General features: G+C 37.3%; 1 protein-coding gene across 1 annotated transcript in view; it reads left to right on the forward strand.

Annotated features, from left to right (window-relative positions):
• Positions 1–18,247, forward strand: part of ADGRV1 (adhesion G protein-coupled receptor V1) — a 481,118-nt gene that overhangs the window by 55,353 nt on the left and 407,518 nt on the right. The window contains 8 exon segments of the mRNA XM_006775582.2: positions 393–573; positions 1,784–1,947; positions 3,037–3,160; positions 4,237–4,503; positions 8,942–9,068; positions 9,958–10,175; positions 10,763–11,506; positions 13,648–14,021. Of these exon segments, the coding sequence (XP_006775645.1) occupies positions 393–573; positions 1,784–1,947; positions 3,037–3,160; positions 4,237–4,503; positions 8,942–9,068; positions 9,958–10,175; positions 10,763–11,506; positions 13,648–14,021 (2,199 nt within the window).

Genomic DNA, 18,247 nt, shown 5'->3' on the forward strand with positions numbered 1-18,247 from the left:
ACTGATGAACAAAATAGATCCAGAGACATAGAAACATGGAACAGACTGTCGAATCTCAGAGGGAAGGCGGGAGAGGTGGGTGGTTGGGGAGGGACCAACCAAAGAACTTGCATGCATATTTGCATAACCCATGGACACAGACAATAGGATGGTGAAGGCCTGGATTGGGGGCGGGGGCAGGCTACAAGGGGTCAATGGCAGGAAAGAGGGGACATATGTAATACTATGCTAAACTTTTTAAAGGAATAATATCAGCTCTTTTGTCACCATTGAGTGAGTTATATGTTGCTGAAAAATTGACTATATTAATATTCTTGAATATATATGTATATATTTCCTTGCTCTGAAAACTTCAAATTTGTGTTTTTCCTAATTTGACATGTTCATTTTAGTTGGATGAACACTATTGGGTGGTCCTCAGCAGCCATGGTGAACGGGAAAGCAAGTTGGGAAGTGCTACTGTGGTCAATATAACGATTCTGAAAAATGATGATCCTCATGGGATTATAGAATTTGTTTCTGATGATCTAATTGTTACGATAAATGAAAGTAAAGGAGACGATATCTATAGTGGTAATTTATTTTGCTTCTTCTATTCTATTAGAGGCCTGGTGCGATGCGGGAGTTTGGCCAGCCAGGGAGGGATGGTGGGAGGGCTCCAGGGCGTGTCTGGCCAATCTCGCTCAGTCTCGATCAGCTGGACCCCAGCAGCAAGCTAACCTACCGGTCGGAGCGTCTGCCCCCTGGTGATCAGTGCTCGTCATAGTGACTGGTCAACCGGTCAACAGGGGGCAGACAGGTGGTCAGTGCATGTCATAGCTAGTGGTTGGGAGGCCTTAGCATATCATTAGCATATTACGCTTTGATTGGTTGAACAGCCAACCAGACGACTGCACACGTAGCATATTAGGCTTTTATTATGTAGGATTACTGTTTACTGAAGAGGAAATTAATAATTTAAATTCATTTTCTTAGTATATACTTACTTTCAGTTGTTTATCTTAGAAATTACATGGAGTGCAAAAATTGGTATTTTAAAAATGATATTTAGGATTACTTTTTGTATTTCATGCATAGTATTGTGATGATACTGTTGCCTTGAGTTATATTTTGATTTCAGTTAATGATATGTGCTAGGATTCAGACACTCAAGAATGAGTTGAGTCATATAGGAAAAACTTTAAAACTAAGAGTAACTGCTAGGGCAGTGGTCGGCAAACTGGCTCCTTGACTGTGGCTCTTCCACAAAATACCACGTGTGGGCGCGCACGTACAGGGCGATTGAAACTTCCTGGCCCATGCCACGGGGTCAAAGAGCCGCGTGTGGCTCGCGAGCCGCGGTTTGCCGACCACTGTGCTAGGGGACTATTGCAATGGTCTGAATTGAGAAGTAGTTTATTTTTTAGAACAATATCTTTCTGGGTAAAGAAATCACTTTAGAGTGTGCAGCTTCCTTTAGCTGCATATATTAGCAAATATCCTTATAGGACTTTCGATAGGTGTATCTAATTAATCACTATTCCGTTCCGATGCTGAATGACTTTTAAAATCCAAGCTGTGATAGAAAAGATCAATCCATTTATCTTATCAGATGCTTACAGAGGGACGATTAGGCTAAGGCATTTTTATAGGTATGTTGCAGGCTATGCTAAGCAGATAATTGGCTTTTTTTTTTAAAAGTCATCTCATTTTTATGTTTGCTTATTTGAGCAATTTCTTTATTCATCATTTTAGAACTGTTTAATATATGCTCACATATATTATACACATTTGTATTTTACAGCTGTTTATGGTATAATAAGAAATCGAGGCAACTTTGATGACGTTAGTATATCATGGGTGGTTAGTCCAGACTTTACAGAAGATGTATTTCCTGTCCAAGGGACTGTTTTCTTTGGAGATCAGGAATTTTTAAAAAATATCACCATTTACTCCCTTCCAGATGAGGTAAGTATTGCGTATATAATTCTCTTTACTTGTCATTGCTTAATAATTATGTTTTATTACATAATTAAACATCTGGTAATATATTTTGTTGTGAATATATTGATAAAGAACTCAGGTACAATAATGTCAGACTGTAACCCAAATAAGAAATACTATTTTTGGTTTCCTGAAGGCATTTATAACTCTGAGAACTGATAGTGGCCAGTGACACTGTGTAGGTGTCAAATATCAGGGAGTCACGGTTGGGGGAGGGGTGAAGTGCTAACATTGTTCTTAGACCCTTTGAAAACAAGTGTGCCTCCTACCACGTATCCCCTGGTGCACTCTCAGAGTCAGGGTCGAGGCCCACAAGGATCATGGATCCATCCAGGTGTTCATTTTATTGATAATGCAGAGGAAGAACTCAGTAACGGTGGGAGTGGACCTTTCAGGGGGAACTAGGCTTTGAACAGCTGTGGAAGCCTGCCTCCTTTAGTTCAAACTTGTCCCATTAGAGACAAAAGCTAACACTCTTGCCATGTGAAGAAGACCAGCTCATATGGAGGAAGTGAAAGAGAAACAGTGTCCACCTGGGGATTCATAGAGGCTCAGAGCTGTGGGCAACCTCATCTTGTTAGGACATGGGAATGAGGTCTTTATGACACACTGGAGTGAAATGTCAGTAGCATTTGTAAGTGGCCTTTGAGAGTTAGCTGAACTTCTATTACTGTTATGAACTCAGTTCTAAATATGTCAAAGAGTTATTTTTCTGTTCTATTTTCTCTTATAAGCAACATATATACCACTTTCTTAAAGAAATTGTATGACTGTAGTATTTTTATTTTTAACTTAAAGCAAGATATCTATTTACAGTACATTTTATGAGAGTCAACATAAAGTGGCTGTTCGGATGAATGCACATGAACATTCTAGGGGTCTGAGTCCTACTTGAATAATTTAAGGTGGTTCTGCCTCAGAAATGAAAATGAACATTAGCACTATCATTATTACAGCTATATTTTTTAAAAAGATAAAAATAATTTAGGAACATACAGTGGAATTATTTGTACAAATCACCTGACTTAAAACATGTATGACATTTTCCAAAAGATTCCAGAGGAAATGGAGGAATTCACCATTACCCTACTTAATGCCACTGGAGGAGCTAAAATAGGAAATAAGACTACTGCAATTCTGAGGATCAGAAGAAATGATGACCCCATTTATTTTGCAGGTGGTATTGCCATTTTTTTTGAGTGAGTGTATGTCTTTCTTAAACAGTATATTTGTTCATTTTCATTTATTTTTAACTGGACATTTTTAATAAAGCACAATTAATACTTCTTTAAATATAATTTTATTATTTGTTTGTATGATCACTATTTGATCTTGCAGTTTTAACAAATATTTTTAAGCATCTTTTGAAGGAAAAAAATAGTAAGTACTGTTTTGTTAGCTTTGTTCACCCCACCTTCAAACTCCAAGTTATTTTCTTTTTTATCGAACCTGGGACCCTCCAGTCCGCAAGCCGACGCTCCATCCACCGAGCCAAACCGGCCTCGGCCAAGTTATTTTCTTTCCTTTGTGCAAAAATGAATATTCTTTCATGTAACTTCTTCCAATCCACAGTGTAGCTAGTTCAGGGCCTGGGTACTGTACATAATGGTTAGTAACTTACTATAGCAACTAATATTGAATGGTCATATAAATCAAGGTTTCTCCATTTTTGCCACTTTAATGGTTTCTTTAGAATTGTCTTTTGCCACATGATACATCTTTTAGTTTTATTTGTGAGAATTAAATGGTGTCTAATTCTTTCTTAAGCCCATCTTGCAAGATATCCAGTTTACAATGGCAGGAATCTTTTAAACTTCTTCAATTTTATTCATGCATATTCTTAACCTCTGGTTAATATGTATTTTATATATTAGTCTTTTGTCCAACCTTCTGCTAACTCCTGAGACAAACGTAAAATATAAGATATCTGGGCCTTTTCTCAAGGAACTTACAGTTTACATTTGGAAATGAGGTATATGAAATAGTAGGCAGGGGATTTCAGATCGTATTTAATTCACGAAAATTGGGTTTTGAAGACAATTGATTCTGTAGGAATTAGGTTAAGAGAAAGACCATTGTCTAGATCTAAACAAAGGAGGTCTCATGTAGGATTTGGGACTAGAGGTGAGTCTTTAAGCAAAGATACATTGGAGGGACTTTCTTGTGGGGATGCGAAGAAACATAAATGACCTGAAAACATAGATGTAATACTAAAAGCTCATATGTTTCTTCTTTTCTTTGTGAATATTTCAGAACCTCGCATAGTGAGGGTTCAGGAAGGTGAGACTGCTGACTTTACAGTTCTCAGGAATGGATCTGTTGATGTTGTCTGCACCGTCCAGTATGCTACCATGGACGGGAAGGCCACCGCAAGAGAGGGAGACTTTGTTCCTGTTGAGAAAGGAGAAACGCTTGTTTTTGAGGTTGGAAGTAGAGAGCAGAGAATATCTGTATTCGTTAACGAAGATGATATCCCAGAAACGGATGAGCACTTTTATATAATCCTCTTTAACTCAACAGGTAAATAACTTGTACTTTGATGACAGGTCTGTTGTTTCAGGGCTTCTGTCTAGTAGTGGTGCCAAGTAGTACTTAAATAGCATCTGTGACTGTTCAAGAGCAAAATTGCTTCATTGCTTTCTTGTGGGGGTGGGGTGAAGAATATGTATTGAACCTTCATGTGCCTGGCATTGTCCGTGGCATTATTTGTAACCTTTTTTCACAATACAGCACACATAAAAAATTATGCTATTATGTAAGGAATAAAAATCTAGCTAAAGCTATGCTAAACCTCGTCTAGACACCCAAGGGCATAGGACACCAAGAGTTCTGTAACCACTTGCTCTCCTAGCAGGGTGCTGGGCTTACTGGTTGGGAAGATGTATTCTGTAGGTGGCTGAGCCCAACTGGCTGTTTGACAATTCTCTGAAGCTATTAGCTACAATGAATGGCAATTTGCAAGGGCGAAAAGTAGGCTCTTCATTCTTCTTTCTACTGTAAATGAAGTAGGATTTTTTGACCCCAATATTTCATCTCTTAGAAGGTTTTGACCTCACCTTTAGTAAATTGGAGGGGCTATACCCTTTTTAATATTTATTTTAGTCTTTTAGGACTACAAAGAGCTCTTTTTCCCTGAGCCTTTTGAGAGTAAGTTGAAGACATGATATTTCATCACCCATGAAAACATTGGTGTTTTCCTACAAATAAGGACATTCTCCTACATAACCACAGTATAACCATTAAACCCAGGAACTTAATATTAATAGGATCATTGCCTCAGGCCCCATTCAGATTTCTCCAGTTGTGCCATTTTTCTTCTTCCTAGCAAAATGATCATTTCCTGAATCATGTATTGCTTTTCATTGTCATGTCTCTTTAACCTCTTCAGTTTGGAGCAGTTCCTCAGTCTTTCCTTGACTTCCATGACCTTTAGGATATGGAAGATTATAAGACTAGTTATTTTGTGGACGGTTCCTCATTTTGGGTCTTGTTAAATGTTTCATCATTATTAGATTCAGGTTTTGCATCCTTGGCAGGAATTTCGTGGAAGGTGATTCTGAGCTCGTATCATGTCCCTGCAGTTGGCACATGGTTTTATTTTGTCCCTTTATCTGATGTTCACTTTGACCACAATTTAGATGGTAACTGCCTGCCTTGTCCACTCTACTTTTTCCTCTTTGTAGTTAGTAAATTTTATGAGGAAGATACTTTAAAATATGCAAGTCTCTTGTTACTCATCAGACTTTCAATTATCTTATTGATATAGTTATCAGTATGGACTCATGATTTCTATTTAATACATTGGGTTTTGTTTTGCATCATTATTTGTTTGGGCAGTTAAATTGTCCTAGATTTGGCCATTGGTGTCTTGTTCACGATGACTTCTTTGTCTTTTTGATATGTCCCTGTTATTATTTGAACATTTTCTTACTTTCTGGTCCAGCAAGAGGTTCCAAACTCATCTTGTACTTTTCCTGTCACAACCCTGAATCAACCATTTCTCCAGGAAGCCCTGGTTCCTTTTAGTGAAGAGTGTTATTTAGAAACCAGGATCTGGCACTAGGAGTGCTAATTGTTATTGTGGTTATGATCCTTTTAGTTCTCTTAGTGTGCAGAGAGTATATGTATGTATGCATGTTTCTACATATACATACAACTCCCATCTCTAGTTCTATGTCCAACTATGTATAGTGAAAACCATTAGTTTACACCAGTATCTCCCTTTCTATCTAATATCACAGGGTTCATTCCAGTTTTCTCCCTTTCCATATCTGTCCCTCCCTTTTTTTATAGTGAGAAAGCCTGCTCCCATTATCTTTAGTCTATTTACTAATTTGATCAATTCTCCCTGTATGTGTCCACTTTCCAACTGTTCCTTCGACCCGCTTTCCACAATGAGATTGCCTTTCTTATCTCACTAGGGTTCAAGCTTCCTGCTCTAGGCTAACCCCCTGCCCCATGTGGATGCCCACCTACTTCACAGACCCCACCATCCGATAGCAAGCTTTTCTATCATGAAATGCTCTCCTCACCCTGCATAAGTGACACCTGGGGCTGATCACTGGTGTCCTACCCTCACCCCAGTGTGATTGCCTGCGTGTGCTTTTGGACTGAAACATTCCAAAAAAGACTGAAACATTCCAAAGAGTGAAAGAGGAAGAGAAAGAAGTCACTTAATTTTTTGTTGGTGCTGTGTTTCTTCTCTAGCATTCTCCCTGTCTCTTTGTCTCCCTTCTCCATTTGTGTCTTTCATCGTATTTCCCTTCCTCTCTTTCTCATTTTTCACATGACCCAACTAAGAAAAAACAAAGTAATAAGTAGAAGCTATCCTCTAGTGAGAAAAATTTTTGACTTCATAGAATAATGGCCACAAAAGGTATTTCACAGTTGCAAACATAATCAGATCTTATGTAAACCGGAAACATTTTGGTGAATCCAATCATTATCCTAAAATTTAAATGAAAGAAATAGCTCCAGATAAAATTGTTTTGGAGAACTGAAAGTGAAAAAAAAAGTTTGTTGTGAGGTATAGAAAGTTGATGAAGAAATGACTGTTTTAATAGAGTAAGTTTATTCTGTAAGATGTGTTTTTTATTTGAGAGAGAGTGAATGAATGAACACGCACAAGGTGTGATTGGGCCACTGGCCTGAGGTATGAAGGTATGGCATGTATACTGCCACTGCATTTGTCTTCAGTATTTTTCCAGAAATGATCACATCTGAGAATCGAATAGCTCTAGCTTTGAAGACTTGGATTATACAAATTTGTGCTTTTTATATTTCTTAGTTCTCTTCTTTTCTCTCCTTCTGTAATGTCAAAACATTGAGGGTCTGAGGAGATCAATGATGTGAGCTGGAGGGGCAGCATCTCTAATGTGACCTAGTGCTGGCAGTGGGAGTTCATGCCTGATAGTTACCATTCACAGTAGATGCCCTGAGATTGAATTGATCAAAGGACTTGGCCATCCCTAGAGCCCTGGTTAAATATTTTCAGTTCTCTCTGTGGAGAAACAGAATGAGTTTTTAGCCCTACTTATGATATGTATGTTGATGACAAATGCATATGCTAGCAGAGTTCTGCCAGAATTAGGTTTTATTATTTTTAGATGTTTTTGTTAGATTTTATGATATAACTAGAGGCCCAGTTGCACAAATTCATGCACCAGTGGGGTCCCTCAGCCTGGCCTGTGGGATCAAGCCAAAACTGGCTCTCCGACATCTCCCGAGGGATCCTGGGTTGCAAAAGGGCACAGGCGAGGCTGAGGGACCCCACTAGTGCATGATCAGGGCTGGGGAGGGACGCGGGATGTTGGCCAGCCGGAGAGGGACCATGGGAGGGTTGCAGAGCATGCCCGGCCCACCTCTCACAGTCCCAATCAGCCTGGACCCCAGCAGCAAGCTCACCTATTGGTCAGAGCGTCTGTCCCCTGGTGGTCAGTGCACGTCATAGCAACTGGTCTACCGGTCAACTGTCTGCCCCCTAGTGGTCAGTGCATGTCCTAGTGAACGGTTGAGCGGCCTTAGCATATCATTAACATATTACACTTTGATTGGTTGGACAACCAGACACTCAGCATATTAGGCTTTTATTATATAGGATTATTGATTCAGAGAGGAAGGGAGAGGGAAAGATAGAAACATCAATGGTGAGAGAATCACTGACCAGTTCCCTCCTGAGCCTACAACCTGGGCATGTGCACTTGACTGGAATTGAATCTGGGACCCTTCAGTCTGGAGTCTGATGCTCTATCCAGTGAGCTAAACCAGCTAGGGCGAAATACATTTTTATTGATTTCAGAGAGGGAGAGGGAAATAGAGATAGAAACATCAATGATGAGAATCATTGATCAGCTGCTTCCTGTATGCCCCACTGGGGATTGAGCCCCCACGAAGAGCTATGTAACTCAGGATGTAACTCAGGAAAGTGAGTAGAGACCTCAAATATTGGCAATAATGGAAAGAAATGAAATAGGACTCAAGTTCAGCACCATAAAGATTTCTTTGTTCTATGACCAGATCAAACTCCACTGCCTGAAGGCAGAGAATTACAGGGAAATGCTCAAGCCAGTGATTCCAGTTAATATGGACAGGAGGATTTTTATATTGTGTGGTAATTCTTTCATTTTTTATTAAATGGAAAACATCTATCTCAAAAGTTTGAAATTAGATCAAGCTATGTTTTTTATTTCTAATTAAAGTATTGAAGTGATATTCCTATTGTGAAGGAAAGTTTTCGTACTTTTAAAAATAAAGTAGCTCTTCTGCAATTATACATTTCCTCAAAGACAAGTCACATTAAACTTATTTAGGCATCTTTCTCTCATTTATTTATGACCTTTAATGAGGAAATTCTTGCTGAAATTTGAATTTAATTATAAAGTATTTCTTAGTTAAAAATACAAATTTAACAGGAAGTTAACTACTTTTTGTTATTTTAACTTTTCTGTTTTTAATTTAGGTGATACAGTAGTATATCAACATGGAATAGCTACAGTGATAATTGAAGCTAATGATGACCCAAATGGTATTTTTTCTTTGGAGCCCATAGACAAAGCAGTAGAAGAAGGAAAGACTAATTCATTTTGGTAAGCATATTTGGATAAGGCAAATTCAAAATTGTGTACAATAAAATAAAATCTTTTGAAGTACTAATCTTTCAAAATGAAAATACCGGTTAAGAATTGAGTAATTTTAAAGTTGGTAGTCTGAATGAATTGTAAACATTTTTTATGCTGTTGTCACTTGTTTAAAAAACACACACAAAATGACACCTTAGCTGGTGAGTAGAAATTATTTTCCCGACGCTCCTCACCCCAACTTCCATCCTTTGTCAAGACTGAGAGATGAATATTCAAAGTTTTCTGGAACTGCTCTCAAATGACATGTGACTTCCTCATCCTGTACTTGGCTTTTGAAGAACATTTGCCAGTTCTCATAGAAAGTTTTTTGGGCTTAGAATTTATCTTTTAGTTTGGACTTGGAAGACTATGACTTTTAAGATTGCTTCTCTTGTCCTAGCCAGTTTTGCTGAGTGGCTAGAGCTCCGGCTTGTGGACCAAAGGGTCTTGGGTTAGATTCTGGTCCAGGGCACATACCTCAGTTTTAGGCTTTTCCCTGACTCAGGCCCTGGTTGGGGCTCATGCAGGAGGCAACGAATTGATGTGTTTCTCTCACATCAAAATTTCTCTCTGTGTTTCCCTCTCTCTCTTCCACTCTCTCTAAAAACTAATAGAAAAATATCCTCAGGTGAGGATGAAAAAAGAAAAAAAGGATTGGTTCTCTTTATTAAGCTCTATTTCATTCTTCCATGAGATTCCTCACGGTTGCTCAGTTAGGACTGTCTGGCTGCTTTATATTAAAGATGATAAATGGAAAAAGTATGTTTCTGAGGAAATACAGCAAGCCTCCATTGGAGTTAGTTTCATTACTTATACATTTTCCATAAAAATGAATTCTCTTTAACTTGTTATGCAGGGTTGTGCGGCAGCGAGGACACTTTGGCAATGTTTCTGTGGCTTGGCAGCTGTTTCAGAATGATTCTGCTTTGCAGCCTGGACAAGAGTTCTATGAAACTTCAGGGACTGTAAACTTCACGGATGGAGAAGGAGCCAAACCAATCATCCTCCATGCTTTTCCAGATAACATTCCTGAATTCAATGAGTTTTATACTTTAAAGCTAGTAAATATTTCAGGTGCTGTGTTTTCCCATCTCTCTTCTTTTGCCAGTAAAGTTTAATATTTTACATTTAAATAATTAGACCTGTAGAAAAAATGCCATCAATGAAGAAATAAGTATATCTAGATTGTCTGACTTTATAGGTCAAAATACCATTTTTGATAGAAGTGTTATTTTTAATGTTTATTTTGTGGTCTTGGTTAAATTTTATGGATGGAGACTTACATTGATCCTCAAACTTGTAAACAGATTTTTTCCCTACCCAAATATAGTGTCTCCAACAAAAAATTAATGGAAATTAGGAAGAACGAATTCATGATAGCTTAAAGATTGCTCATTTTTTAAACAATCAATTTTCCTATCACTGTTGGTTTTAAGCACAGGAATTAAACTTCTATAGTTAATATTCTTTTTTCCAGGCTGCACTGATTTTTAATGAAATTTTGCTTTCACCCCTGAAAATGTGGTAAAAGCCATATGGTTATTGATGAATGAGTAAATTATTTAACTGAAAATTTGCTGAAAAAATCTATTGTCTTCACCTTCAACTAGACAGTATTTTAAATTCTGGTTTCTCATTCATTACAAATTTTCTTATTATAGGTGGGTCCCCAGGTCCTGGGGGTCAACTAGCAGGAACCAACCTCCAGGTAACAGTTATGATTCCATTCAATGATGATCCCTTTGGAGTTTTTATCTTGGATCCGGAGTGCTTAGAGAGAGAAGTAGCAGAAGATGTTCTCTCAGAAGACGATATGTCTTATATCACCAACTTTACCATTTTGAGGCAACAGGGCGTCTTTGGTGATGTACGTGTAGGCTGGGAAATCCTGTCCAGTGAGTTCCCTGCTGGTTTGCCGCCAATGATAGATCTTCTGCTGGTTGGACTTTTCCCCAGCACTGTGCATTTACAGCCACACCTGAGGCGTCACCATAGCGGGACAGATGCTTTGTACTTCAGTGGACAAGAGGGTGCATTTGGAACTGTTAATCAAAAATACCACCCTTCCAGGAACAACTCAATTGCCAATTTTACTTTTTCAGCTTGGGTAATGCCCAATGCCAATACTAATGGGTTTGTTATAGCAAAGGATGATGGTAATGGAAGCATCTACTATGGGGTAAAAATTCAAACCAACGAATCCCATGTGACACTTTCCCTTCATTACAAAACTTTGGGATCCAATGCTACCTATGTTGCCAAGACAACAGCCCTGAAATATGTAGAAGAGAATATTTGGCTTCATCTTCTCATTATCCTGGATGATGGCATAATTGAGTTCTACCTTGATGGAAGCGCAATGCCCAGAGGACTCAAGAGTCTGAAAGGAGAAGCCATCACTGATGGTGAGTGTTATCTTTACAAGGACACTGAATTTGGAATTTTAAAAGAATTTGATTTCTTAAAGGCTCACAGGTATTTTAAAATCTGCTTGTGTATTGATTTAATTTCTTTAAATAACACTATGTGCCTACCAAGACAATAAATTATGTGCCGGGTATTACAGAAATGGATCAAGCAAAGTCTTTGCCTTTGAGGTTCCTGAAATAGGCTCTGGGAAGAGATGTTTAATCTGATTACTTCAGTACATTGTAGGAAGAAAGAAAACAAATACGAAGGAGGAACACCTATTCCTCCTGTGGTAATGGTGGATGGGGCATAATGTTTCAGGTAGAGAAAAGAGCAAAGGTGCGGAAATGTGAAATAGCGCGTTGTAATGGGAACTGCTGCTAGCTCAATATTGTTGGAGGGGGGAGGTGGTGAAGATATGTTAAAGAGAAAGCACAAGAGAAATATTACATAAAAACCCCGGCAGTTTCATGGGTTTATAGTGTAAGGAGTAAATTGGTGAATTCTGTGGAGTGCTTTGAAAAGATCATCATTATGGTCTTTAAGCTGGAGCTGATGCTGTTTCTTGAGAAGCACATTTAGCATGTTTACACACAATATTGGTTATGTCCATTATAATCACAAATTCCCCTTCAGCCCCTCCATCTTAAGAGTTGATTCTGTTTTTCATTTACTAAGGAAGTAGAGCAGCCTTTATTTGGTTATTGTGTAATAGGATATTTTCTTCTGAACCTCCTGCATTAGATATCTGGTTATGTTTTTTAGTTTATTAGGAAAAAAAGATGTATGCTTACAGTATTTGTGGCATTGAATTGTTCACTTTTTGATCGCATGAATATGTACATGTATGTGTTAACTTTGATTCCATTGGTGATAGCATGGTGGTAGAATAAGAATGGGAAAAATTGGTGTTAGTGAGAGCTGTGTTTCTATTCCTCTGTTTAGCTTACTGCAGGGAACTTAGATTGTTTTTGAAATTTGAAACTTGGAAAGAAAATTAAAAGGGTGTCTGTAGTTTTAAAAGTTATTAATGAAATATAGTATGTGTTTTATATTATAAAATATGTAAACGTGTACATATAATAAGTGTACAGGTAGTTGAATTTTTTAAAACTTTAAACCCATGTAACCAGCCCCCAGATCAAGAAACAGCATTTTAGGAGCCCCTTTTGGCTCTTTTCAAGTCTCTAACTCACCACCCTGTCCACCTAGTATTGCTCTTTGCAAGAGCATAAGAGTAGCTTTCCCTTTTTAAAATATATGTAAATGGAATTGAGCAGTGTACATTTGAGGGTCTGGCTTCTTTTGTTTAGTATTGTTTATGAGGTTCATCAATATTTTTCCCTGTTTAGTTATTTCACTCTCATTACTATATAGTCGGCCCAGAACCACTAGAGAAGGCCTGGGACAACTGTGATAATAATGTGTAGGCTGCATGTGAACTACCCTAAGAGAGCTATCTGGACATTGACTTGTAAAATTGCCTTGATTGGTGATCTTGATAAGGAATAGGACTTGTACTTTCCCCCAAATCACTGCCAAGCCTTGGAGAGGGAATAAGTAAAGAATGAGAATTGGTGAATTCTTGAAAAGGGCTGCATGTTGTTTTTACCCAAGACTCACATATAAAGCTGTTCCTGGGAAGAAAAAAGTTTTTTCTTCTACATTCATTGCATTAGTTTTATGGATAGTTATATTTGGTCCACAAAAACGTATTTTCTTAAATTCTCAATATTTTATTTAACTCAAGATGAATTTCTAACAGATCAAGCCTTGAAATTTTAAAAAAATAATCATACTAAAGTATTAAAATTGTAACTGAGTTAAATGATTTTATTCCTAGATGTGCAAGGAAATTTTAAAATTTCCTGGAAGAAATGTCTATCCAGATATATACACATGCATACATACACATGTATAAAATATCCTTTAGTATAAAATATCTTAAATCCCAGTGATTATTGAATCATTTTTTCATCAAAACAGAAAGTCTTTTTTTGATTACATTCTAGTTATGCAAAAGCATTACTTATAAAACCTTTCAATACAGTTGCTTCACTTTCTGAATCCCACTTGTAATTTAGGACAGGAGACTAGTGGATGTTGAAGCATTTAATAAACCCGCTTCTCATTTCAGGTCCTGGAACTCTGAGAATTGGGGCAGGAATGAATGGCAATGACAGATTTACAGGTCTGATGCAGGATGTGAGGTTCTATGAGCAGAAACTGACCCTTGAAGAAATTTATGAACTTCATGCCATGCCAGCAAAGAGTGATTTACACCCTGTCTCTGGGTATCTGGAGTTCAGACAGGGAGAAACCAACAAATCCTTCATTGTTTCTGCAAAAGATGACAATGAAGAGGAAGGAGAAGAGTTATTCATCCTTAAACTAGTCTCTGTATATGGAGGAGCTCGTATTTCTGAACAGAATACTACAGCAAGATTAATAATACAAAAAAGTGACAATGCCAATGGGCTGTTTGGTTTCACAGGGGCTTGTATACCAGAGGTAAGTAGTGAGCTTGAATTTTGGAGTTAAAAAATTCACTGTAGGTAAATTTGTTTGGGAGTGGGCTTTCTTTCATTTGGTAAGATTGCTTGAGTATCTATGCCCCAAAGTATGAAAGAGCCAGCAGTTGCAAATGTAAATTATAAGGTCTTTGCTCTTATAAGTTCACAGTTTGAGTCAGAAGCTTAATGAGCTGCTAGAAATAATAACAAGTTAGCAAATGAAACTTTAGCCATTATCTTTAAACTTAATGCACTTCACAGAATATATAATTACACTCCACATGTAATTTACTTTTACGCTACTATTTGATTGCCACATAAGTAGGTGAAACAATATGTATTGAAAGCTTCTATGAATAATTATAATGGAAACTTTATTAAATACAATATTTTGAAGTGTTTTTTTTTCCCCACATGTCAAATGTACTAGTACTTCAGTAGTTAAAACATTCTTAGTTGTTGGGTATAAACACCTTTCTTATCAACCATCTTGGCCAGCTTAATTAATTAGGCTGTTTTACTGTCCTTATCAGTCCTGTCCAAGTTTTCAAAGATTCGTAATCATCTTGGTTTCCTGTTCAGTAATGTGAGATCTCATGAAACTACTTCACAGGTGTCAAATGTGACTGCAACAGCTCAATGTCTGTGAAAAGATGCCAAGGAACAAGAGAGTCTTTCCCTTTGCAAGTGGTTTTAGAAGGGTATATATGCAAATTGAAGTGATTAATAAGAAAAACATGAATTGGAAGAGCATGAAAAAAGTATCTAGGTCACAGGCTTCATTACAGCTCAAATTGGGACATCTCATTGTCCCTCTTAGCACTTTGGATGGTGATAATCATGAGATTTACAATTAGTGGTATTTTTCTATATCAGAAAGAGACTGTCCTAGAGTAGGCAGGACCAATGTCATACAAATCTCTAACTTAAAGAAATATGTTTATTTATAATGAAAATACCTTTTAATAGATACTCAGTCGTCAAAGAACTTTACATGTTGGTTTTCATGCACCTTTATGACAATCCATAATAGAACTGCAACAAATATTAATTATTACTCCCTCCACTTTATAGGGTTATAGCCACTGAGGCTTAGAGACCCAAGCAAATAACTAACCAAAGTTGAATTATTTGAGACAAGATCAATACATAGTTCAAAGTTTGGCAGTTACTAGTACTTAATAAATATTCATTTTCCTTTCCTTTTTTTCTCCTATGATACAATGGGATGTCTTGTGACTTCTAACCTGTCATCTTTCCTTCTATATTTCAATATCATCATCTATTTTTTAAAAGACAGATGGCGTCCATGAGGACGTGAGAACCATTGTAGTGCCAGGGAAAGCCAGCTTCCCCTCAGTTCCTCAGGACCTGGCACCTGTCTATGGCTCTGACCTCTCCTGTAATTCTCCCCTTTGGTCATTGTGTTGCAGTCAGACTGTTTCAGTTCCTATCTCAGGGCACCAGGACTTCCTAGCTTCTCTCTTTGAATCTCTCTTATTCCAGCTCTTCAGGATTTAGTCATTCAAGTCTCAGCTCCAAAGATGTCTCCTCAATGAAGACTTTCTCACTCTGTTCTTTCAATTAATCACTTTCTATTTCTTCGCCGAGTTTTACTTTTTTTTTCTAGCATTGATCAAACTCTTATATTTTCTTTGTTACTAATAAGTCCGTTCACTTACTGGTTATCCATTTTCACCGCAAAGATGAAAGAGCGCTGAGTGTAATAAGGTCTTATTGTTCATGATTGTCTCTCTCACACCTAGAATGGAACATAGTAGATACTCAAAGTCTTTTTTGAACTTATGAATGTGTTTTAATATCAAAAAATGAAAAGGCTCATAGTTCAGATAACAAACACTTTTAGTTTCAGTTAAACTGCATAAACAACCAAACTGGAAAAAAAAAACCCCCAACAAACCACATAAATTTGAAAAACCTGCCTAAGTAATAGTTTTTGAGTATTTCTCTGGCTTTCTGGACCATTACAGTAAGTATTCTGGCTTGTCTCACAAGTTCTATATCTAGATTGGGTTGGTGTTGGTTTAGCTCCACCTAGGTATGCAACTTTGCCTGTTCCCAGAAATCTCAGAATTTGAATGAGGCCAGTCAAACCTTAGATTGCAGAAGAGTGAACTTCCCTATGGAGGCTGTCCCAACTATGCTAGTAGAATCGCAGGAAAGAAAAAGAAAACATGATTGGTTATTCCCCAAGCCCACATGGGAGAAATAGAATACAGTGTATCTATATTGGAAAGAGTCAAGTTTAGATTGTTAACATAGGAAAAGTGTTAATTGAGTCTAATAGGTTGAACATCGGAATTTGATTGTCAGAAATATTACAAATTTTCATTCCTGAAACTATTAAGAATAGAAGTATAGAGCTCTTACTTTCATCTTAGAATGATTTGAAGACAGGGATGCTATGAAATAGTTTTATCATCATCATCATCATCCTCGATCATATTTATGGCTTACTGAAGTCATTCTCAAAGTGTAGCCCTGGGGTCTCCGATATGTTTGAGGAGTTCTCCAAAGGTCAAGCCTAATTTTATGAAAATACTAAGATGTCTTTCTCATTTTATTGACAACTGCACTGCAGAAGCAGTGGTTGCCACAAATATGCTGTCTGGTAGTTCCTTGTATGACTTGAGGCAGAGGCACTAAACTGTACAAGTTGTCATTGCTTTATTCTGCCCCTCTTGCCTGTAGTTTAAAAGGTGCAGATTTTCACATAAGAATATCTTTGATGAAGCAGTACAGAATATTAATTTGATAACATCTTGACCCTGGAATCCCTGTCTTTTTAGTGTTTCATGTCACGAAATGAGAATCACAAATAAAGCACTTCTGCTTTGACCAAACATGGTAGTTGCCCCGAAGAAAAGTATCTGCTAGTGCACTGTGAGTTCAACTAGCTGTGCTTTTCACGGAACATGACTTTCACTTGAAAAATACGACTGACAGATTTCGGTTATTTGGACATGGGTATCTGGAATGCATTTTCATGAAAATGAAGTGAGTCAGTGACTACAAGAAAAACTACTGATAGTACTTGTTGCCAATGATAAAAATTTAAGCTTTCAAACAAAAATTAGAATTTTGGAACACTTTCATCTGCCAAAGTGAGCTTGCCTGTTTCTCAATACTTAAAAACCTTGCAGTGAGCAAGTGTGACTTATTTATTTTGTAAAATGAAATGTGTCAACATTTGGCAGATCTGTATAACTCAGTGAACCAATAGTTTCCAGATAATCAATGCATATTATTACAAAACCATGCCTGGGTAAAAAGATTGATTCAAAATGTAAAATAGACCAATGGGTTTTAATGTATTAGAGTATGATTTCACATTGCAACTTAACTCTAAGAAACTACCACTTGTCAAATTTTGGTTAAAAATATCAAGGAAGAATACCCATAGCTATCTAAAAAGACTATTAAATCCTCCCCCGTTTTTAGTTATATTTTTATACAAACCTAGACATTCCTTATAGACTTAAATCAACATAAATAGCAAAAGACAAATTGATTGCAGAAGGAAATACTAAAATTTAGCTGTCTTCTATTAAGGTAGACATTAAAGAGATTTGTAAAAATATAAAACAATGCTCCCTTATTACTAACTTTTTGTTTTAGAAAGTATACTTATTTCTTATAAAATATGTTGCTTATTTGTAAGCATGTAATGAGTTTATTATTGCTGTTTTAAAATGATTAATATATCAATATTTTTTCCAGTTTTCAGTTGTAAAATGGTAATATCAATAGGTTTCAACAACACAAGCAAAAATATCCTTAGTGTTCTCAATAATTTTTGTGAGTGTTCAGGGGTCCTGAAACAAAAATATTTGAGAACTGCTGGTTTAATTTATGCCTAGAATTGTCTTCAGAACTTAAATTTTATGCTTATTTGCTTCATTTCCAGAAATAAAAACCACTGTCATCTCTAGATTCTTCTCAGTGACATTGGAAAGTTAACTTTTTTCTTAGCCCTTCAAAAATGCTGAAGGATGCCGAAGCTGGTTTGGCTCGGTGGATAGAGCGTCGGCTTGCGGACTGAAGGGTCCCAGGTTCGATTCCCGGTCAAGGGCATGTACCTGGGTTGCGGGCACGTCCCCGGTAAGGGGTGTGCAGGAGGCAGCTGATCGATGTTTCTCTCTCATCGATGTTTCTAACTCTCTATCTCTCTCCCTTCCTCTCCGTAAAAAAAAATCACGACAA

This window comes from Myotis davidii, unplaced genomic scaffold, assembly GCF_000327345.1.
Source record: "Myotis davidii unplaced genomic scaffold, ASM32734v1 scaffold44, whole genome shotgun sequence".
Lineage (NCBI taxonomy): Eukaryota > Metazoa > Chordata > Mammalia > Chiroptera > Vespertilionidae > Myotis > Myotis davidii.